Source organism: Anguilla anguilla, chromosome 6 (genome assembly GCF_013347855.1).
Source record: "Anguilla anguilla isolate fAngAng1 chromosome 6, fAngAng1.pri, whole genome shotgun sequence".
Taxonomy (NCBI): domain Eukaryota; kingdom Metazoa; phylum Chordata; class Actinopteri; order Anguilliformes; family Anguillidae; genus Anguilla; species Anguilla anguilla.
The window spans coordinates 35,778,441-35,803,479 of NC_049206.1; the positions used below are offsets into that span (position 1 = coordinate 35,778,441).

At 41.8% G+C, this 25,039-nt stretch overlaps 1 protein-coding gene across 5 annotated transcripts in view; it reads right to left on the bottom strand.

The window, feature by feature from the left end:
• LOC118230618 (gephyrin) overlaps positions 1–25,039 on the bottom strand; it is a 396,841-nt gene that overhangs the window by 141,811 nt on the left and 229,991 nt on the right. For all 5 annotated transcript variants that reach the window (XM_035423780.1, XM_035423781.1, XM_035423782.1 and 2 more), the window contains one exon: positions 6,222–6,494. In XM_035423780.1, the coding sequence (XP_035279671.1) occupies positions 6,222–6,494 (273 nt within the window). The remainder of the gene's footprint in view (positions 1–6,221; positions 6,495–25,039) is intronic.

Sequence of the window (25,039 nt, forward strand, 5' to 3'; positions counted from 1 at the left end):
TGTCGAAGTGAAATATCTCTTTAATCGGCTAACTTGCTGTGGTTAGCAAGCTAGCTATTTAGCTTTCTGGCGAACCAGAGCTAACGTTATACTTACCTTCATAACGGAATATAAACCGTTATAGCTATCTAGCTAGATCGCCATGCTAAGTATCTATCGATAGCTAGCATCATAGCTAACAAACTTGTCTTGTTTATTTAGTTTTTGCTTTGGGGTGTGGTAATTCATTTTTGTGATAAATTATTCACGTTTGTCATTTCTAATTAGTTTAGGAAGTGCCTGTATGTGCCATGTTGCGCTTCCTTGTCAAGAAGCCGAAATCTATAGTAGTACCAGCCCCGTGATGATGATGATGGTTGTAGTAGACCTAGTAACGCTATCGATAACGTTAGCAGCGGAGCTAATGATGCTGGTCAACCTTGCAGCAGTGGCGCTGCTAATGTCGCTGACGACTTAAACCAAAACACGGCAAGTCAACCACTTTTAAAGTCATACCCCCACCGACTAATTAATGGTAGGGAGAGATGCTTTCAAGCCACTTGGTGTCAGTCTAGACGCTGGCTTGAATACTCCATTAAGAAAGATGAATGCTTTTGTTTTCCCTGTCGTGTTTTTAGTAGTCCCACAGCTAACGATAAGGATAATGTGTTCGTCTCTACTGGATTCACAAACTGGAAAATGGCACTTGAACGCGACAGGGGTCTACAAAAGCATGCATCAAGTCAGGGTCATTTGCAAGCAACTTCTGCATGGGCGGATTTTGGCAGAAGGCAGGAGAAGTATGAAACTGTTGCGTCCTTATTAGGTCCCCAACAAATCGAGAAGAATCGTTACTATGTGAAAAGTATTGGAGCGGTGGTTCGATTCTTGGCAGTAAATGAACTTCCAATGAGAGGCGATCTTGAAACTGTTACTAATGATGACGATGGTCTTGCTGCTGGGCTATTCGTTAAACTATTCCAGTACACATTGGCTAAAGACAACAAACTGGCTGTGATTGCCAAAGGAATACCTCAGTGTGCAAAATACACATCAAAAACTATTCAGAATGAGGTAATAGAAACATTGGCCAAAATGGTGACAAAGGAAATCAAAGAAAAATATGCAAATTCAGACTCTAGTGGCTATTGCATCAAAAGTGATGGTACCCGAGACAGATGCAACATTGAGAATTTATCAGTTATGGTCAGATTTGTCCGTAATTCGATACCTGAGGAACATCTTATTGGATTTCTGGAGTTGCACCAGCTTGACGCAGAGTACATTTACACAGAAATGTAAATTGAACCACCTTACAGAGACAGGTTTCAGCACAGACAATATCACCAGCCAGTGCTAAGATGGAGCATCTGTGATGAGTGGCATTAGAGGGGGTGTGCAGGCTATAATAGAGAAAGGACTGGGCAGGTGCATTCCTTACATTCACTGCTATAATCACCAGCTCCACCTCTCCACAGTACATGCCATTCGGAGCGAACCATGTGCTAAAATGTTTTTTTATCCAGCTCACTCTACTCCTTCCGCCACCATTACATTACACAGAAATACAGCTGCCCCTCACTGAAGGGATTGTTAGAGATTCGATGGACAAGCCATTATGAGGTGACCAACTGTGTGGTTGACAATGAGGATCTGATATACTTGACATTTTGTCAAAGGTTTCAGATGATGTTGGTGCCTCCGTAGATGTAGGCAAGGAGGCATCTGGGTTGATCTGTCAGATCAAGAAACAGGTTTTTTGACATTGGCAAATTTTTGGTGCATTTTCTTTGCATTTTGAAGCCTGCTAATGCGATTCTGCAGTCACAGTCCAGGGTTTCCCCCAGAAAAGTTGTTAGGCTCGGTTGTAAGTATCTTTTAACGGGGGCGGGGGCCAAGTGTCTTTTTTGATGGGGGCCCGGCGCGGGCCAGCGACAGACTGATGGCAGCACTAAGGTAGGGCCGTATAGTTTCTGTGATAACAGAATCACGGACGGAATCGCGGAATTGAGAATTTTAAAAAAGGTATAACACAGATTCCATAGGGCCCTACATTAAGTCAGTGCTAAAAGCTGACTGAAGATTTGAAAATATGACTACCTAATGTTAATGTTGTTATAAATAAGTAATTTATTCAACACACATTTTAAAAAATCAACAACTATTTACGGCATAGCAGAGTCTTACAAAGAATCTGACAACAATGTACAGTCTTGGTTTTCAACAACAACAAAAGAAATTCAATTCAAATAAAATAAATAATATCAAAGTTTTTGCACTCGACAAAAAACTTGTATTCAAGTCCTGATTGGCTACTGAGTGTTACATCAAGCCTTGGAATGCTGGGCACATTTAAACATTTAAAAAACTGTCTAAGGTTTTTTTGGCTTTTACCTTTCCTCCTTGACATTATCCCTAAATATCACAATGGATGTATTTGTGTTACTGACTGTTTGGCTAGCTAGCTAAGTTAGCTAAATGACCACCGTGACATACAATTTTTCCCGACCGTGAAAACTGCCTGACTTGTTTACATTTTGGACAGATGTGGCTCCTTAGTTAATCTATCGTTGTTTGCGTCGCAGCACTTTCGACACAAGCAATATCAAAAAAATCCTGAAATTTCTTCTTACCAAAGAATGCCTGACCCCCACCGTAGCGTTTTTCCCCCAAAGATGGTATTTCTAGATATAGCCTAATTATGCTGTTGTGTTAATTTGTACACAACAGTAAAGGCACTCTTCATCATAATAAATTTTAGGATTTTTCCGATAGATTTACTCAGTAGCCACATCTGTCCAAAATGCAAACAAGTCAGGCAGTTTTCACGGTCGGGAAAAATTTTTATGACAACGTTGTCATGCACATCAATGCTATAAAGCTAACGTTATTAATAAACAAGTGAAGTCGTTATTTCGATGGTGATTAATAAGTCATGTAATGTTACAGTGCATCGAAAGTTACATTCATGCTACTAATTTAACGCTACCTACACACTGCTTAAGTTAATATAAAAAGTGTAATGTACTTACCGACGAGATGAAGTGATAACGCAGTTTGTAACGAGGTTGGTTAGCTTACTAAATAAGAAATGGTGGCTTGCTAGGTAACGTTAGCTTGTGATAGTTGGATGCGTCAAGTGCTGAATGTCACTCTACAGACAATGAGGGTAAAGAACACTGATCTCAGACCTGTTATTTTCCTATAGTGCGTTCACGTTTTAACCAACAGATGTCGCTGGTGAGCTTTCCAACCGAGTCGCCCCACTGTAACTGTAGTTTAAAAAACATCTTCAAAATACATTTTTTTAAAATTCCCAGATGCTTATAGGCCTGGCGGAGGCTCAACTTAGGCCTGGCGGGCCGCCGGGCTTGCAATACACTGAGGTAATTCAAGCATCAGTGGAATCCTTGAAAACTCTTCGCAGAGAAGAAACTCTTTTGGCTAAATATTGTGATGCTACAAATGAGCCTCCATCGAAATGCCAGAGAATCATGAGTACGCATTTAGCTGACTCTGTTGTTCTTTCTACAATTGGACATTGTGATTCAGGGAATTACACTGAAACCGGGAGTTGTCTGACTCTAAGGAAACAAATGCTGAGCATTTTAGACAGGGCTTTGTCAGAGATGGAGATTTTCAAAGAAGAGCTTGGATTTGATGAAGGCTTTCTCTTGTCTACTGCCAAATTCTAGTACATTTCTAGATGCCACTATCTTTGGGCCCCTTCATGTGATTGCCGGTGTATCAAAAACTGAAAGGGAGCATGAAATTATTGTAGCAAAACCAATGCTGTTGAAAAAATTATGAGATAATGCTGACTGCTGCACAGTATGCAAATATCTGCAAGAATACAAAGATGCATTTCCAGTGCTACATAAGATCTATGTGTCTGTCCTTGTGGTTGGTGCCTCATGTGAGAACTCTGTCTTACGCCCTTCCGATGCTCCATGACCGGAAGAAATATCTAGTGATTTTGGCCCATGCAAAAGCAATCACTCAGAATCTTAACATGGATGACTTTGTGAGGGAGTTCTCCTCAAGAAACAGACAGTTGATACTTTGAGTTAGGCTGCATCCTTGTTAGCTGTATTAAGCTTGTAAGAGCCTTTCTGCAATCTCAGATGAACTTTTTATGTTCTTCTGAACTTATGAATTACTGTTAAGTTAAAACAAAGAAATATTAATGATTTTTTCAAATATTAATTAAAAGTTAAACTTGTATTTCAAACAGGTTACAGTTTACTGTTAATCAAATCAGTTCACTGTTAGAATACTGAAATAAATAAATAAATGAATGGAAATGGGAGTCAGTAAGGGGGTATCTGTTATCAGAACAGCAGCATATTAAAAACAAAATGAGCAGCAAAATACAAAGACCATTTGATGTGTAAGTTTCCGTTATGATTTTTGTTTTTTGTAAAAATGGTTATTATATGAGAATTAAATGGATTGATGCTATATAGTGACTGGGCAGAATACTTACTTCAGACACATGCGCACAGGATTTGTGCAAAACTTAACTTACATGCACGTATCTCAAGTTAGGATTTGGGCCTATAAGCACAGGTTTATTTACGTTAAGTTATTTAAGCTAGTAGGCTGATTATAAAATATATGATGAATCAAGTGTGCATCTCTTCTATACAGGATCACCTTTGTGAAACAACATACTAATTATAATTTTTAAACTTTTGTACAGGCATTTTCATCTCCACCCCTTCCATCTCCTGCACGAGCCTCAGACTACCTCTGGCCTCATCCATCTCCTGCATGAGGCTCAGCCTACCCCCGTCCATCTAAATGGTAAATGGACTAAATGGACTGCATTTATATAGCGCTTTTATCCAAAGCTTTTTTTCAATTGATGCCTTTAATTCACCAGAGCAGTTAGGGGTTAGGTGTCTTGCTCAGGGTGGGGATCGAACTAGCAACCCTCCGACTGCCAGACAACCGCTCTTACCTCCTGAGCTATGTCGCCCCCCATCTCCTGCATGAGCCCTTTGTCTCTCAAGTCCATGTATTTAAACTTTTCATCACAAGTTGCAGGTTATTATAAGCTAGTAAGAAAGTAGAAAATATATGAATTATGAATCAAGTGTCCATCTCTTCTGTACAACATGATCACCTGTATGAAACATTTATTTATTCACTTTTGTATAGACATCTTCATCTCCACCCCTTCCATCCTCTGCATGAGACTCAGCCTACCCCCTTCCATCTCCTGCATGAGCTACCTCTCAAGTCCAGGTATTGAAACTTTTCATCACAAGCTGTTGTCCATTTAATAAAACTTGACATCATGAAAAACAAATTCACTGTATGTAAGTTCATCTTTAAATCAGTTTAGGTTGTGATAGCCATGGTTATTACATATTTGGATATATCCTTTTCACTGAAAAACAAATTGGTTGATAGTATTTCTTAATGGTATTTTGCCCACCCTGACTCAGACAGTTTTGTACATGAATTTAAATGTGTTGCATGAGGAAATTAGAAATATTTGACACTTTGATCTGACAAACAAAGTTTGAATGACATTGTAAAATGGTAAGATTAAAAAACACATGGCCAAGTGACTTGAAACAATTGAGGAAACATTGGGTAGCATTGCTTTGGAATACAGCTTATTTAATTTTGGTGAGGCGAGATAGCCTATATTGTTTGTAGTACAGTAACTTGGCGTCATTTTAATATCAATACTTTTAATGGCAGGCCTAGATTTTGCCAGTTTGAATGAATGAGTGATATACAGTGTATGTCTTATATGTGTGAGTAACTTGGCATTTTTGCACATTGAAAATGTGTTTTTTATGAGATTTATGATAAGGCGTGGACAGCTGATGTCCTGTGAGTGTGGGGGTGACCATGGTCTGGTCACATTGTGTATCCTTGTGACGCTGGGATTAGAATATCATCAGAATCAGAAAAGGGCACCCTCACTGCCAAAATCCTCTTCTCTCTTCTGCCCTGTTCCTCATCATCCTGTTCTCCAGGGCTCACTAGCCAAAAGTCAGAGGGTGCTATGTGTCTGTTTGCCTCAATCTTTTCAAAAGCAAGGGACAGGATTCAACCGAATCTGTATAATGTACTGCATTATTTAATTGGAGACCAGTTGCAATGAAACTTGGACACCTTGGGGTCCTGTGTGTGTATGCATATGTGTGTGTGTGTGTGTGTGCGTGCATGCGTGTGTGTAAATATGCATGTGCCTGTTCGTGCATTTGCCTCTTTCTTTTTACCTTGGCAGCAATGGCAGCAGCAGTAATGTGTGAGGAGGAGCTGTCCTCGGTGGAGGCCACTCCACTGTCCTTCTTCTCCTCATCCTCCTCCTCGCACTGGACACCCTTGTCCTCCGTTTGCTTGTGTGGGCTGTTGACGGGGGGCGGGGAGAGGGGTGGTGGGGGTGAGGGTAGGTCCTCTAGCTCATCGTGGACCTCCTTCACCTTGACGACAGCATCCCTCAGCAGGTCGATGGCATGGGGCAGCGCAGGGAGGATAAACTGAAAACACTCCTGGATGGGGGGAAAAAGGGCAGTTAGAAGAGGGGTGGCAGAGAGGAGGTAGTTAGAGGAGATGGAGACAGAAAGAGGGCAGTTAGATTGGGGGACTACGTATAAAAAGTGCTGTAATTACTACATGGTGAAACCAAAATGCAGACCTGCCAACCTGCACGCATTTTGTGTACCAACCACGCAGTTCTTGGTCAAAATACGCAGGTACGAAATGCCAGCTGAAACTACGCAAAAAAAAAAAAAAAATTGTATTGTAATTGAATTACGGAAAACAATCAATTAATACAAAACAATACTGTACATTTATTCGGTATTTAAACAACATCCCTCGGATTGAACAAGATGCTACGACCTTGTTCTTGTGGTTCTGTAACCCCTCCCCAACCCACTCAACATCCACTGATACGCAGCGGTACTTTATTATCCATCGAGGCGTAATGCTGCATTGCTGAGGTAATAATAATGGGGAGTAATAATCAGCACAAAAGCACAAAAAGCACAAAAGCACAAAAATGTGACCGTAATGTTAACATATAAAACGTTAAAACATGTTCGGTAATTTTAAGCGATGATGCATTTCAAGGGGTATATCCTAATGAGATAAATTTGTGTATATAGTTGGCCGTAGTAGTAGCTCGCATACGATTTAGCCTCGTTACGAGACGGCTATGGTGTGAATAACTGATGGAGTAATTTAGCTGCAGTAACTCAAACGCTACGGAGACTCCCTGTTCAAACTTTGAATCGCGCACGCTCTGTTGGAGCAAAGAGACATTGCAAAGGTGTTTGACTACAGACTGCTAACGTAGCAAATAATTCCTATTATTGCAGCCAGTCACCCGACCAGCCTGCAGTTAGAAAATAATCATGACGTCAGATGACGAGGATGCTAACAAGGAAAGCCCTCCGTAATATGGCATAAGAGAGAGAGCAGCAGACCTACTAAAAAGAAGCGAGTCCATGCCCCCCAGAAGTTCCTCGCAATATATCAGGAGCAATGGCCGTGCCTCCTCCTCTCAAAACTTCCGCACCATGCATTTTGCACGTTGTGCAATTATGATTTTGACATTAGCCACCAAGGAGCTTCAGGTAATAATTTAGCTAAACCTCTAGTTACAAAGGCCTACATTCCTAGATAATTTTTCAATTGAATAATTTTTTTTTTCATTAGGCCTATATGATGTGTGCCTTTATAAGCTATTTCAATTATTTAATTATTAAATAAAAATGGAAATCATGAACAGAAACTTGGTTTTATTCATAATTGACAGTGTTTTACATCGCAACATAAGTTTTTTTTTTTCATTTACATTACAACGTATGTTTCTGTAAATACTTGAAAATGAAAACATATGTTACAATATACAAAATAAATTATTTCCATTTTTATTAAATAATTGAATGCAATTCACTTATGGTTATCTGTTTGTATATGCACACATATCATATAATGAAATATTAATCATGAAAAAAAGCAGGTGAACTCAAACTTTTGACTTGCAAGTATATAATATAGCCCAGTGCAGTGCAAATGATATTTTAGAATCAAATTATACAATTTTTCCTGATCACTTCAACAGTCAAAACTAGAATTATGAAGAAAGGCTTGTGTGTGCGTGTGTGCGTGCAAAGCGAAGTGGTATGTGCGAAAGCATGTGAACTAAGCGTTACACTGACTATTGTGGTACTCAAAATATTTTCCTAAGGTTGGCAGGTCTGAAAATGTATAAGAATACCCTTTAATAAAAGCTCTGTCTGTGCACTTTGACCACGTGTGAATTGTTTGAATACAAACAAAGAAAATAAAATATTAAATCAGAAAAAAGCAGAAAAATGCAGGTGGTTTTATTGTTGTGGCTGATTGGTGTATATATATATATATACTGTATATATATAAATAAACAAACAGTATTAATGGTCAGTCAATCACACGCCCATGTGGTAACTACAAGGAAATGGGAGTATGATATGTTCACAAAAGACAAAAAAAATCTATATTTATATTGATCCCCGGAAAAGTAGTGGCTTTTACAGTAGTTGGTGAATCAAATACACTTTGCATTGTAACAAACGTCTAAGTTTGTCCCTGGCTTTTGTGAAGCATGTCACTACTTCAATAGCCACTACTTTAAAAGTGAATCAGGGTTGCCATGTTTGGTCTGTCTATATTGCAGTGCCATGGGGTAGTTGTCATTCCTTGTTATGATTGGACATGTGTTCAGTGACTCGATCGTTGAGTCTGCGTTCAGTCTGTCCAACATAAAAGCAGTCGCACCTGCAGGCGGTAAACTACAAATTAGTATTATAATTGGCTATATGTTTAAGGTGGTACATGTTGTTTGAAAAAAAAAAAATCAACAAACAAGTTAGTTTTCACCATATTGATAAAATGATTGCAATTACTGCACAGAAAGTTGACTGATGGTTTCTGCAGACAAGTGGTTCTTGTTGGAGTAGGTAGATAACTCCAGACCAATTTGCCCTTCAAGGTAGGCACTTATTTAAAACTGAACACTGGAGGCTCACTAAATACATCGTGCAGTGTATGATCGCTTTCAGTTATTCCCCAATTATGTTTTATAATGTTCTTAACCTTCCAAGCCTCTCTGCTGTATTGTGTGATGAAAAAGATTCGATTTTTCCTTATTGGGCCTACAGGTTTTATTAAGCAGACTATCTTGATTAAGAGACTCAGACTATAGCCTTTTTGAATGAATCATATATGGTATACATATCAACTGCCTTGTTAAAGTGTTCTTCAGAGTCACAAATATGTTTCAGTCTATGGTATTGCCTGAAAGGTATGTTCTTAATGAGACCAATAGAATGGAAAATCAGCTCTCAAAATTTAATTGCAATTGGTCAGTGTTATTTCTGAAAACAGACATTTAAAGATTGCCCTCACAATCCTTTGTGATTCTCAGGTCTAAAAAATGTATTTCAGAGACTATATTCAAGACTGTGCTTTAAATTATTGTTGGTCGAATTAACATACTGGTGGAAGTTAAGTAAATGTGTTTCACATCCTGAGAAGAAAAGAATTATGTCATCAATATACCTTCCATAAGACACAATACGATGTTTCCCTGTTCCATACAAGCTGAAATACTGTGTACATAGGAAATTGCTACTGTCTGGAACAAGGTGAACCCACCTACCAAAACAACCTATATACCACTTACACTTCTAATTACGTATAGGTTGTTAGGCATGCATTGTTTCTCCTGTGTAAACAAACCACAACTTTTTTCAGTACACACACTGAGAATGCTATGCACTGGCAAAAAAAAAGTTGAGAATTTATTACTAAAAAAGGTTGTCGTTTAACGACAAATTCATTTTGCCATGCCTAATTCTAAACAGAAGACTCAGCATTTGGAGGCCTTGGCAGAAATCACTTGTCTTGAGTGAATATTCTGAGGAGGACAGTGAAAACAGCTTTGATTTGTGAGCTTTCTAGCCAACGGAGGTTGCAGTTGTCAAACCAGTACAAGAAGCAGTACAGTGAGTCCCGGGGTTAGTTAACAGAAAAGGAATTTATTGATATTAAATCTTGGGGGAAAGGGAAGCAAAAAATAACTGAAATCCTTCCCGGTCGGGGTATTAATCTTCCTCTCCAGGGCAAGTATGCTCCTCCTGGAGATACAAAGTGGACAATATTTAGGAGCGTGCGATTGGTTACCGGCCAGCCCAGTCCAGGTCTGTCTCCTCTCTCCTTCCTCCTTCCGGCCTTGTAGGAATTGTCCTCCAGCCCTCTGTCCTTCCAGTGCGACGAGACCACTCCCACAGTCAGACAATGTGTCAGCCCTTTACTCCAACCAATTCCACAGTCCTGTACAGTTGAAAGTTCCAATCTTGAAATTCATATTTTTAAGTTGGTCCACGGCCGCTTACCGGCCCAGGAAAGGTGAGGAAAGAAGCCAGGTGTCGTTTCCTCTCTAGCCCCCAACCCTCCTCTCACTTCTTTGTTCTGCTCCTTTATAGCCTGTGAGGCAATCAGCTCAAGCAGACTCAGGTGCGCTGCAGGAGAGTGGAAAATTCCACATACCTGCATTCTGTTGTAGCCCTGTCCGTGGTGCTGATCTGTGGAAGCTCACCCGGTCTGTGGATTGCTGTCCCTGGTCCTGAAATCTTCCAAAATGTCATTTGGGAGGTAATGGGCACTCACCATTTGCCCCAGTAGTCGCCGGTGGCGGTAGGCCCGGCTGCCCTGGTGCTTCTTGTGTTCGCCTGTGGAGCACCGATAGGGCCTCGAGGCGCCACAGACTCCACAGCAAATGGCACGTTCAGTGAAGGGCTTTATCCCATTTTATTTATATTGATGAGAATGTAAACACATTCTCAAAATATTTGTATTATTATGCAGTACACTTATAAAGAAGGATTACACCCAATTTTGAATAATAAATGCAGCGTGAAATTGTGTGATGCATTTGACATGTTGATGGGGTGAGATAAAAACATCAATTGATGGACCTTAATCAATGCATTAGTAAACTAGATAGATAATGTCAGGGTTCTGTGTTTTCCCTCTGTCTGCGTTTTCCTTGTTGGGCTGCCAGAGGGCGGCACTTCTGTTTTGTGTCCTGTTTAATTGTATTATTGTTTGCTGGTTGTCTCGTTTTCCCTTCCCTCTCTGTGGCCTGATTGTTCATTGTGCCCTCCTGTGTCTCGTCTGTGTCGCGCCTATTTAAGTTTCCCTTCTCCCTGACTCAGGTGCTGGATCCTTGCTTGTTGTAGTTGGTCAGTTTGTTTGTTCGTGCCTCCGGTCATGTTCCTGCCCTGTGTGTTCCTGCCCAGGTTCTGTTTGTAACGTGTTTTTGGACTTTTGTATTTTCTTGTTTCCCGCGTTTTTTTGAAGATTTTCTTTGTGTTTGTTATAGCTGCCCTGCGAGGCTTTTTGTTCCCTTTTTCCCTGGAGTTAAGTAAAGTCTTTGTTCATCCTATTTTTGGAGTTTTGTGTTTTTCCCTTCACTCTGCGTTTGGGTCCTTTCCCTCGCCCTCCCTGACAGATAATGTAGTTTTTCTACAATCTTCCAGACCTGCTGCTGCCAAAGGTGGCAAGAGGAGAGCAAGGAGATGGAAGTGGAGAGGGAGGGGGAGAGGGAGAGGGAGAGGGAGTGGGAGGAGGAGGGTGACAGGCAGGGGGAAAGGGAGCTAATTTCAGATTTCACACTTCTTTCACGAGCATATAGTATACAATATATCGTATTTTATACCTCTAAAGTCTCATAATATCATTGTCCGGGAAATAAAAATATAGCACCACTCATGTCGGGATTATATTTCTATATTCTCACATTGGGCACCACTTATGTAGGCAAAGCAGTATAATCGCACAATTAAAAATCAGTCTCATAAAATTACAAGTTAACTAGATTATTCGACCATAAATTTGTAACTTCAATTAATAATCAAAATTACAAATACTAAGGAGCAAATAATTAAATCAAAGATATAACCGTGAAGGATATAATTCTGGATAGGCTATTTTGACTTAGATTCCTACCTTCTATCAACATCAAAACAGACACAGGTTTAATACAATTATTTATTAAATAAATGAACAAACAGAACATACACAACTAATCTAAATGTGGAAACTGCTAAATACGGGAAGGTAGGGGTGCGTGTGTGCGGTTGTGTGTGTGTCCCTTTGTCTGTGGACGAAAGGGGAAAGGGTAAACAGCAGGTTGGTTGCGTATGTGTGGGGTACAGTGTAACTGGCATGGTTGAATAACTAAGCTCAGCTACGAAGAAGTATTGCTCCCGGTAGTGCCGAAGAGTGAAGCGTAACTTCAGCTCTTAAGCAATACATGCAACCAAGTTATTTGCCCACTACCGACTATACAACGAGTGTGGTGTGGTTAAGGTTGGAAAGTCAGTCGGGGAGAGAGAGAGAGAGAGACCACGTGTGTGGTTGTGTTCTAACAGTTCTATCGCCAGCGCAAATGATTTTAAATGATTTACCCTACAGGGTTGGAGTCCTGATCTATGTGGTCACTTCTGGCACTACGATCTTTACTTCACTCTAGTGTGTTTCTTTTGCACCTCTGCACCTTGAACTAATGCACTTGTTGTACGTCGCTCTGGATAAGAGCGTCTGCTAAATGCCTGTAATGTAATGTAAAAGACAAAATGGAAAGACACAATATCACATTAAACCCAGTACAGACTAAGCTAAACTGCTATTGCCTGGAAAGTTTGCTCAGTCTTACTGTCCATCCATTCACACAGGTAGCGGCCACCGGTGGTCGCTGTGGGGTCCTGGATAGAACAGTCTTGGCATTTTGAAATTGTGGAGGCTTCCAGATGTGAGGCACGCAAGCCGAGTCCTTGTTCCATAGCAATGCCGATGTTTTTCGCCCCCCAGTCAGTCGTCAACAAGGTTCCTCTTCCACTAGCTCTTCATGGTTAGTTGGCGCAGCATCAGGCATGCGCTGGTTTCCACGCGGGATGGATTAGGCTTGACCGCCGCAGGCGAGCTAAATCGGCAGAGCCTGGTTACTACATACAGCGACTTTATCTGTGCATTCAGATAAGTCGGTGACAGCAGCGATCTTAGGCGTTCTGCAAGCCTTTGACTTAGAGTTCTACAGAGTTGTGAGAACTCAAGTAAGGCCCATAGGAGTTCCACAGTATGTGGGCACTGATGGATTATGATTAAAAAGTTGACTCACAGAAAATGTTATATAAGCAATTATATAAAATATCATATAGATCATATGCTAACTTGATAAAGGTACTTCTGGAAGTATACTTTTAAAAGTCTATATATCTAGTCTATATATCTAAGTGTACTCTGTTTCACCCCATGCCATGTTCCTGTTGGAACGTAAGCTAGAGGAGATAGACTCCAGGTATATATCAAGTGCTTTAGGCTATTAGAGGACCTCTAGGCCTGCATGGTCAGCCTTGGTATGGACTCCCTGATCCTAACTTATGATTGGCTAAATGGAATATTTGCATAATGGTGATTAAATGAATCTCATAGGCTAGAAAAATAGTTCTTTATCTCTGAAAACTATATAAACTCCTGTATTGGACTTCATAATTTTGAAGACTGTACTTGTACCTCTTCCCAACCGGTCGTATTTTTAATTTATATAAAGGAGCTCCTGACTGTCGTTTATCTTTATTTTCAACACCGTCATTTTTGTTAAGAAATTCCTACAGTTACTTTTGTTGGCAGTGGTGGGATTGGAAATAATCTCTCATTTTGGCTACAGAACCTGAGGACTCCAAAGAGAGGTGAGTAAATTTAAAATACCACCCTCATTAGGTTATGGAAATTCCTCTTATTCTGCTGTTAAGATGAGAGTGACCCAATAACCATTTTTATACATATAGTTGTATTTATTTGATGGTTTGTTGATCCTCAAGCATGACAAAATAATATTATGCGCATGCGTGTTGTGATAAAAAGTCCTGTAAATGGTGGCGTAAGACCAGAACAGGGCTCTGGCTGCTATTTTATTTATGGTAAATAAGTTCATAGGTAGGAGACCTGTGGCGGGCCCGTTGCAAAAGACCTCATTGGAAGGTGGGGCTGCTATTTTCATTATGGTAAATAAGTCCATAAGTAGGACACCTGTGGTGGGGCAGTTGCATGAGACCTCATCGGAAGGTATGGCTGCTATTGGGATGGCAGGTATGCCATCCCGCCAAGTTACGCCTTGGCGGGGGCATGCCCCATACCTATACAGCACCGAGAGTTTGGCACTTTTCAGGGTTCCCCACAGAAATAACCACAACAGCCACAGACACTCAGCCCTTAAAAACATTAAATTCTGTACATTCGCACCCCATTTCAACAGACAGAATTCATAAACAACTTCACATGTCTACACAATAAAGCCCCAAACTAAGGGGATTTTGCATTTTCTCCTTTTTCTTCTTCTAATTCTTCTTCTTCTTCTTCTTCTTCTCATTCTTATTTTTCCTGCCACCCATCCCACTAACAACATGTCTCCCCATTGGACATTTTACCGACACCAGCCAAATCTTCACCTACACGACCCAATAAAAAACTTGCATACACACGCAAAATACCCATACCTTTTTACTCTGAAACAGCTAGTCTGCCTGTGGCCTAGTGTGCAAAGTTACAGTCTTGGGAACATGGGGTCTTAGGTCTCAAGCCCAGCTAGGAACACGTTTCTTTAACCTGCTTTTGCTCTCACTAATAATTGTCTACTACTTTTCAATTATTGCTTTTGCACCATATCTACCCACCGTTCACCGAACATATACACTGCATTATGACGTACCGTCTGCAGGTTCAGTTATTAACCGGCTACAATATTGCAAAGCCATATGGATTCAACGGGAGCTCTTCTGTGCTTACTGGCCTGTGTTCTTCTTTAAAACCACAGACAGGTTTGCTAATGATATTTCACGCGTTGCATAGCTATGTCATGGTGCTGCACTAACAAAGTCACAGACTGGTAAACCTCCGGTCGAAGGACTGAATCCCACCTCGCCCTCAGGCAGATAATTTCCTCTTTTACACTAACGTTTTCTTACGCTTATATTTGCTTTACCAAAACTCACTCACGGCCACCCATATGCATTTCATGACGGCAAATGTATTCCTTTTATTAAAAAGTTACACCAGTTCACCACTGTGCCATTTCGACTAACTATATTTCTTCACTTGGCTACCGTACAAAACCTTCTTATCAGCAAACGCCACGTTTCTACATTCATGTTACCTCGCCCTGTTCTCTATCTAGCCACATACAAACAATTACTACGTATGTACATTCTGCAACTCCCCATTAAAACATTACATTTAAAATCATGACTCACTCATTATTATAGCTACTAGTACTGAACATGAGAAAAGCACATCAGTGCAGTACAATTCACACGTTACTTAACCCTCCACTTTAACGACTACTGCTTTATACAGACTCGTTCGATAAAGAAACTAAGCTCGCTCATGGTCACTTCATTTACTTCACACTATAGTCTGTGATCATGTCAACCTTCACCTACATGCCCATTCTGCTAAAAACATATTGTTTCAACTACGCAGTTTAATCATTTCTCCTAATTTCTCTCACACTGTTGTTATTTTCTCATATGAAAAGCCTGCTGGGACATATGCGTCTGCTCCTCTTCTCCACTATCAAGTTCTCCGGTTCTAGCTTAGCAAAACAGCGAAGAGGATTCCTACCTGCAGATAAGCCTATCAAAATGCCTTATAAACCTTACAAACACTAAAAGTGCATCTCCACGAAATAACAGACAACGGAGCAGGACAGAAGGGTACACAAGTTGCGACCTAGGGAGCTCTAATTCTACGTGTCAATTCTTGTCAATCAAGGCTCGTTGCATGGCCGTCAAATCTGTGAGTACATACACTGGCCATATTTCACCTGCGTTTCTGATGCCTTTACACTTACGCCACCTCACGCTTTGTCACAGCCACTGTTTTACATATATAGGAAACCGACACTGCTAAACGGTACACGCTCATCAGACTGTACAAATTCACACAAGGATAGCCATAATCCACAACCGTTTCTTCCAGGGTCACTTCGCATTTCTCACTCTCATAATAAAACACTTTGCAAAAAGAAATGATATCTCAAAAAACACGTTTTCAACGTACAAAAATGCCAAGTTACTCACACATACAAGACATACACTGTCTATAACTCATTCATTCAGACTGCCAAAATCCAGGCTTGCCATTAAAAGTATTGATATCAAAATGACGCCAAGTTACGGTACTACAAATAATATAGGCTATCTTGCCTCACCGAAATTAAATAAGATGTATTCCAAAGCAATGCTACCCAATATTTCCTCAATTCTTTCAAGTCACTTGGCCCTGTGTTTTGTAATCTTACCATTTTACAATGTCATGCAAACTTTGTGTCACATCAAAGTGTTAAATAAGTAAAATAACTAAAATTGCATCATGGAACACATTGAAATTCATGTAGAAAACTGCTGGTGAGTAACTACAGGAAGCATATTTCTCCAGAAAATATATACTTGCTTCTGAACTGAATTTGAGTAAATGTACAAGTGATTGTATATTTGCTACGTACAATAGCTAAGCAAGCTGAAAGCGAGCCTATCTGGTCAGCTACAACCTTTCATGTTTGGTTTGCAGTGAAAAAGAACTGCTTGTTTTCATTAAAGTGTGTGGCCCCGGAAGACTTGTGTCATCATTCAGCGAGTGCAACATATTGTGACATCCCGGGGCTGTTCCAGCAGGCTGCGCCGGCAGGTCCCAGAATGCACGGCGTGTGGACTTTTGTGAATAGTGCTTGCGGGACTACAAAATGTTAAATATGTGTAAATAATGGAGTTATTATGTGTAAATATGTGTTTCTGTGTTAACTGGATGGTGTTTGTTGCTGTACATCTAGTTTTATATGTGTTACGGTGAGTGATCTTGCGGTGTTGTAAATTGGGGCTACTCCGTTGTTCGCTATGGAAAGTGGGTGAATCTGACGGTTGTCATGTTTCCGGTTTTGTTCCTCAATAAAGTTACGTTGAGTTTGAACTGCCTCAGTCTCAGCTTACTGTGCTCGGGTTTCTCTTCATCGTTCATGAGTCCACTGCCCTCTGCTGGTGTACTAGCTGAGGGCAGTGGGCTTGTGGGTGCTGGGTGTAATGTGAGCGTTTCTCTCTCTACCCCTCTCTCTCTATCTACCGACCTACCTACCAGTGGCTTGACCACGGCTGTGTCTAGAGCACTAGGCGGACCCTTTTAGCATTGGGGCTAGGCAGGTACCAGTGACCTGACCACGGCCTGCTGAACCCCCAACGCCAAAGCCAGGACAGCGCTTGGAGGCCCCCCTGCCAGAAGACTCCCGCCATCCAGGGACCACACCACTGCTGTGGAACGCCCATCGCCGGAGTACAGAGCTGCCCAGAGAAAAGGCCCGTAGGGGCTTGCTCTCCGGGCTACGCCAGCCTTGCTGAGCCTTCGCCCTTGCTCCTTGGCTCCTCTCTCTTGCTCTCCAGGCCGCAGCAGAACCACCAGGTGGACTCGGAGGACGAGGCCGAGGAGCAGGCAGATAGGGCGGCAGCGGCACCCAGATCCAGTGAGACCGCCTGTTTGGATCAAATCTTGGCACCCCCTGCTGGAAGGGAGGTTCCATTGCACCCCGAGGAGCTGATCCCAGATGTTGCTGCACAGCTTGGTCCCCCTGGGACGGACCAGCAATGGACTAAGCACTGTGCCTGTGCTTCTTTCCTTCTACTTAGGTCCGGCCTGAGTGAGAGGGAGGATGGCATCAGGAGGCCAGCCAGGAGTCCGACGCCACAACGCCGTCCGGATGACCCTCCAGAACAGCAGAGAAGGGGGCAGTGGTGCTAGTGCCCCCCCCCCCCCCCCCCCCCCCCCCCCCGGTGGCACAAGGGGCGAAAGGCGAAGCTGTAGGGGGCGCCACTGAGCAGCCACTAGGGGGGCAAGCAATGCTGCCCCAAACACAAACAGGAGAGTGACAGGTTTGACTCGCCTAGAATTTAGCCGGGCAGTGCTTCAGCGAGCTATGGGCTTTGTGCCTGGTGACCTGAACTGCCTGGTGAAGGTTCCTGGTAACGCAGATATCTTTGAAATTAGTTTCAGAAGTGCAAATATCCTGGAGAGGTTCTGGAACTTCTATAGAGAGGGGAAGGATAAGGCTCCCCTCAGTAACTTTGACGTAGAGCCCCTGTCTGACACGGAAAACAAGGTGGTCACTGTGTAGTTTTACAATGAAGCTGTGCAGGACCACGACATGAGTACGTGGTTGGGCAGGTATGGTCTTGTTAAATCCGAAGCCCGGTGAGTACTTGATGAGGACGGAGTCTGGACCGGAGCGAGGAAATGGCTGGTCCAGTTGAAACCAGACCCCTCTGCACCAGGGGGGGTATGCCACATCCCCAGTTCCATCACACTGGGGAGACATAGGGGTGTGGTGTTTTACTACGGCATGCCCAAGCTGTGCAGGAACTGCGGCAAGTTTGGGCACTTAGCCGCAGCCTGCATAGTGGTCAAGTGCAAGACGTGTAGCGGCGAGCACGAGACCAGGGCATGCCGTGATGCAAAGCCCTGTAATCTCTGCGGAGTGAGGGGGCATCTCTTTAGAGACTGCCCCCTCTCGTACGCAAACAGGGCTAGGAGCACCGCGCCCCCTCCCCCATCTGCTGCCCCCCCCTCCGGCTTCACCGCCTCCCCCACCTACCCCCATGCCATGCACCAAACCACCCACTCCCACCCCTTCCCAGCCTGGAAGCCCACCCCCACAAGCACAGGACACAGCACAAGTCCCTACCCCCTGCATCACTATTTCCGGAACGCCCAACTCCACAGCGCCCTCTGTCAAATTAGGTCCCACCAATCCCGTCACAGTAAAAGAGGAGCCTGACTCCGACATCCTATCATGGTGGTGGAGTCAGACTCCTCAACAACAGAATCTGACTCAAACTCTATCACACCATGGCAAAAAACCAAAAGAAGAAAGGGCAAAAGAATCAGATCACCAACTGCCGCATATCAACAACCCCCCAGTCAACCTCCCAACCCAGCAATAGTTCGCCCAAAAATGCAAACAACAAGACAAACAACACAGTTATTTTCAAAACCGGAGCACAATACACATTCCACAGCCAGGCCTGAGCCCCCTTCCCACCCTGCCAAACCATCTTCACCACCGCCTATGCATCACAAAGAAAAACTTCAAAACGCCATCACCATTCACTCCAGAGCTACTAAGGACCAGCCAGCCTCCGGTCCAGACTCTGTTAAAGGGTCTGGAGCACCATCCTCCTCTCAGGGCCCTCCAGGGACTGGGGGGAAGCCTGGGGCAAGAACACCTGCCCCCACCTCTCCAGGATGGAACTTCCCAGGCAGTCAGGAGGGGAGGCCTGTGAGTGCACATGGTCTGGGGGTGAGTAGGCACCATAATAACCAGGACATTGTAATCCAAAAACTTAACAAAATTTTGTCAAGATATCGCAAACAGTAATATTAGAACATAAGCCACACATAAACAATAAAATTTATCATGACACATTCATTTACAATTTCAACACTCAACACACGCAGTATCAAAGACCCGGCCAAACGTCACAGAGTTTTCTCCATCCTGTCCCAAGTCCCCTCAGACGTCATCCTGCTCCAGGAATGTGGCATTCTGTTCCGCGAGTTGGATGGCGTTCTGGAGAATGGAGATTGGGAGACTCTCTGGTCTGGCTCTAACATCGCCAGAGCTGATGGGGTCGGCACGTTGGTGAAGAATCCCTTCGTACGCATAACATCTAACATTTACTCATGTAATCGTGTACAGTTGGCGAATCCTCGTCACCGAGGTTCCCCACTCAGGGTCATCAACGTGTACAGCCCCACCAGCGTTGTCGAGAGGGTCTCCCTTTTCACAATACTTCCACCATTATTACTTTGCACAATGCCGGTTGTCATGGGGGGGGATTTCAACTGTGCTCTTACAGCAGACCCAGACGGGATTGTTCCAGCAACCTGCTGCGGTCCCTCATAGAGGATTTCTCCCTCCGCGACGCCAGGGAGAAAAGTTAAGTAGAGTCACCCTCCTCAAGGAGGAGAGGAATAGGGGGCGGGGGGTCCCGGACATAGTTAAAATCATTATGGTGCAGGGTCTGGCCGCCCTGGTCCGGAACGCTGAGAAGGAGGGAAAGGCCTCTGGTGCCTTTGCTAGGTACTATGCCACCCCCTTCCTAAGGGCAGTGGCCCTGGGTGTGCAGGACCTTACCGTACCGTATAGCTGGGACCCTCCCTATATCTATCAGGCCCTGAAGGACTTTGCTTTCGGGGCAGGATTGCCCAGGGCTGGCTTGACCTCATGGAGCTACAAAATCATCATCACTTATTTAAGATCTAGCGAAACAGCCACGCTCCCGAGGTATGAGCCGGCCCAGGACTCGCAAGTCATCTGGGCAAATGTGACACATAAGTGTCTTACAAACAAACAGAAAGACATTGCCTGGATGACAGCTCATAGGTGTCTCCCCACAAGAACATTCATGTATCGCAGGCACTTAGCTCTGACTGAACGCTGTCCCCACGGTTGCACTGACTCAGAACACATTCACCATCTGTTCTGGGAGTGCACCGTGGCTAGGCGGGTCTGCGGTCTTGCTGTTTCCTCTGTCTCCCTAAACAGGTTGCTGCCGATGTCCCCCCTGACGGCTGAGAGAGTCCTCAACAGTCCCCGAGAGGGACTCAAGACCATGGAGCTCCAGCATCAGTGGGGGATAATCAACACCTTAAAGCAGGTCCTGTGGTAGGCGAGGAACATCACAGTCTACCAAAAAACATCAGTGGATTTGGTCGCTCTCAGGAGGAGGATACAGAACCTCCTCCAGGACGGCGTTTTGGTGGACTGTCGGAAAAATAAGGACCTGGCGAGAGAGAAATGGGGGGTGGACCACTGGAAATAACTAATCATATAGTCCTATAGTCCAACCCCCTAGGAGGACCACCCGCTCCTCACCCCATCCCCAAGCTCACGTATTGCGGTTTATTTTTTAAGCACTATTTTATGTAAAAGTTTCTTAAAATAATTGTTGTCTTTGTGATTGTTGTTATGGATATTATGTGTTTCTTGATTTGTAGATTGGGTTTTTCCTTTGACTGTTTTCTTAATTTGCAAATTTTGTAGACTGGGTTTTTCTTTTTTGGGTAGTTTCTTGTTTTGTGATTATTGTGAGTGTTTGCTTTTCCTTTTTTGACTTTTAAAAGGAAATGAGTTTTAAATGTAAAAATGTTAACAACCAATAAATACTGATAACCATGATACATTTTACTCATGGAGCCCCCCCTCATTACAATATGCATGTCTGTCATAGCCTACATTTATATATGAATTATTATTATCACTTATTCATTACAAACACAGTGCAAAAAGAAATGATATCTCATATCGCAATGCTATCCAATGTTTCCTAAATTGTTTCAAGTCATTTGGCCCTGTGATTTTTAATCTTACAATGTCGTCATTCAAACGTTGTGTCACGTCAAAGTGTCAAATAAGTAAAATAACTAAAATTGCAAGACATTTAAATTAATGTACAAAACTGCTGGTGACTACCTACAGAAAGCATATTCCTCCATACAAGATATGTTTATACTTGGTTGTGAAGTTCATTTTACTAAATGTACAAGTTCTTGTATATTGGCTACTTACAATAAATACTGCATGTAAAATAAATATTGTACATACACAGAATACTTCATTATCCCCATGGGGACATTTCCCTTGCAGCATGTAACATTCACATTTACAAACAAACATTTATACCAAGCAACATACAATCATTCACGCAACAGAAAGGCTGGGCAGCTAAATACATACATACACATAAAAACTGAACATACTGAGGCTTATTCAATCAATCTTGACTCTTACAAACCTATCCACACATATGTTTGGCCTGTTAATGTACTGTCTGCTTGTACACACAGGGCCAAGTGACTTGAAACAATTTAGGAAAAACTGGATTGCACTGCTTCTTTAATTTCAGTGAGTCAAGATAGCCTATATCGTTTGTAGTAGAGTAACTTGGCGTCATTTTGATATCAATACTTTTAATGGCAGGCATAGATTTTGCCAGTTTGAACGAATGACTAATAGACAGTGCTTTGTATGTGTGAGTAACTTGGCATTTTCGTATGTTGAAAATGTGTTTTTTATTAGATCAAACAATACAGCACAGGTAGTGAGCTGATTCTTGACAGTAACTTTTTGGCTCACCAGCCACTGTAGTTACTGGTTTTTTTAAAGTCACTAGCTACTCAGCATTTTCAACAGCCAAAATCCCCCCCCTCCAAAAAAGTAATAATATAGGTAATTACAGAATGCGCATGCATTTGTTTGGACACAGCATTTTATCTGAACAGAAACCATTTTAGTGATCTAGCCTGAGTAAAATGCGTGTGTGTGAGCAGGCAAATCAGTTTTAATCAGAAGCCTACACTTAATCCCTTAGCGCACATGCCAAATCTGACCAATTCTTTCCCATTTAGGGGGTACCTTATTTAAAGCTTTAGAACTCCAGATGTGAGCATGTGAGACTTGAAAAATGGCTTAAATGAAGCAAGACATTTGTACCATTTACAATACTTAGATTATTTCTTCCTAAATTATGAATATAAAGTAAAGTGCCACAAATGCAATTGTCTAGGCAAAAAATCCTAAATCAATTTGCTCTTTTTTAGTTTGCAATGAAATACTGATAGATTGCAAATATACAGCAGGTTAAACTATACATGTCCTGGATCAAAACCTCCTTGACCACAAGTGCTTCAAATTGAAGGGTGGATATGCAGAACTACTAAAGATCTATGAATCAAAAAGTAAGCAGTGTACCCAGTGTCTCCAAATCTATCCAAAATGTCTAAATTATGCATTGCTGTAAATCACAACATAATCATGTATTTCACTACAAATATACTGTTTGACTGAAGAAACTCACTGTTGCATCATTTTCAAGTGGGAATTACAAGCTTTCCGTCAGTACAGTGGTCTAAAATAGCTAGGAGTCCAGCGTACCCAAAATCTCTCCAAAAATGAATAAAATGCTTTTTTCCATTATAAAGCATATAAATGAGCCCCTTATGAAGGTTTAAGATGAAACATCGATATCAGATTAAAAAATAATGCAAAAAATATTGTCACACAATGCGGTACAGTACCTAAATGTGTAATAATTAACTCTTGTATGTATTTCTATACTCTGTACTCTCGTATGCTTTCTTGTATGGGGATGGGACGAAATGAAAACAATTTTCAACTGTCCACCACGTTTTGGCAATGTTCCAACTCTCACGTAATCACTGTTGCATGCATCACAAAGACTATTAAACTATCAATGAACGTTACATTACAGTGTGAAATATCCTCATTATAAAATGCCACTAACCTATTTAAAGACACCCAGTTTCAAAAATAACGTATATAACCAAAATATTTTGAGCAGTAATACTTACATAGCAATGATGAAATTTTATCTGTGTTCAGTAGATAGAGACAGAGACAGTAAATCAATGATACAGTTCTATCCGCTTCTGTCTTACTCCAGAAAACAATGTCAGCTAGGTCTATCAGCAAACATATGGCTTAGCTATGCCCAGAAGTCCTCAATAATAATAGTATTTTCCAAGAAATTACGAAAAATCGTTGACAACGTTTCATCAGGTGCAGCATCTTTTACTGCTACCACAAAGCGTAAGTGGATGCGATGATGAGAAAACTTCCGGTTACACTGAGATATAAAACTATTCTGCTATTCCAAAAGCAAAATTAGACATGTTATACATCGTTAGTAAGCTTATACTCTCACCTACTGAATAACTGAATTGTCAATCAAGCCAGACTGTACTAAAAAGGGCGACACCGCCGTGAACAGCATGTGTGGTTTTACACACAACTATTTTGGGAGGTACCCAGGCGTCACAAATGCACGTGTATTTCACAAATGGATTGTCCAAGACAATATATGACCAATCAGTCTCAAAAGGGACATCTCTATGCATAAAACCAATGGTAAGGTTGTATATTTATTCAATATTTAGTCCCATATATTGACTGTAGAATTACATGGTATCATTTTTGAAAACTTTGTCTCATTTATTTCGTTATTCAGTGAGCAGCATTTTCACTTCTGTATTGGCATATCTTAGGGCTATTGTCGGGTTTATCCTGTTGCTATGACAGAATATGATTTTTGAGTGGTTAGAGTGGTCCATTATGTCATGGGTGGGGGGTTTAGTTGCAGATGAGACTGCAGGGATGGGGGTGCTTGTTAAAAGAACGACCAGAGCGACAATGGTGGCGCAGCGAAACTCCGCATTTGGCATAGTTGTCGTGTATCGTCTGCTAATGAAATAAAACAAAGCGTTTCTGTTTTGAACTCATACTTTGGTTGCAGTAAAGTTCAGCAATCTCTGACCACTAGGGCTTTGCACTAAGAGGTTAAGGAAAAAAATGAACTATGTAGTATGTTAACCACATAGAATTAACTTTCAGCACAAAGAATACATCCACAATTTTAAAAAACAATGATAAAATGTGTGCAATTTTGTGATGCAAATAAAATTAATTTTATTACTCGAATATAGCCTAATTAAGGAGAACTGGCTATATCTGATGGTATTGAGCATTGTGTGAATATAATGTGCTTATATTAATTCAATAACATCAACATTGAAGCTCAGCAGATTCACTTGTATTCATTTTATACTTTAAAAATAAACATATTTTATTTTTTACTTTTACTTCATTTTTAAATTGCAATTACAAAATACAAGTATTGGTGTTGAGAAAATAACTATACCTGTGTAGGCTAATGTAATGTAATGTTTGTTTTACACTACAGTGGCATACACTACATTACATTACATTTACATTACATTACAGGCATTTGGCAGACGCTCTTATCCAGAGCGACGTACAACAAAGTGTATAACCATAACCAGGAAAAAGTATGTCGAAAACCCTAGAGAGAAGTACCGTTCCAAGTGCAGGGAACAACCGCATAGTTCAACTTGGACCCTGTAGGTT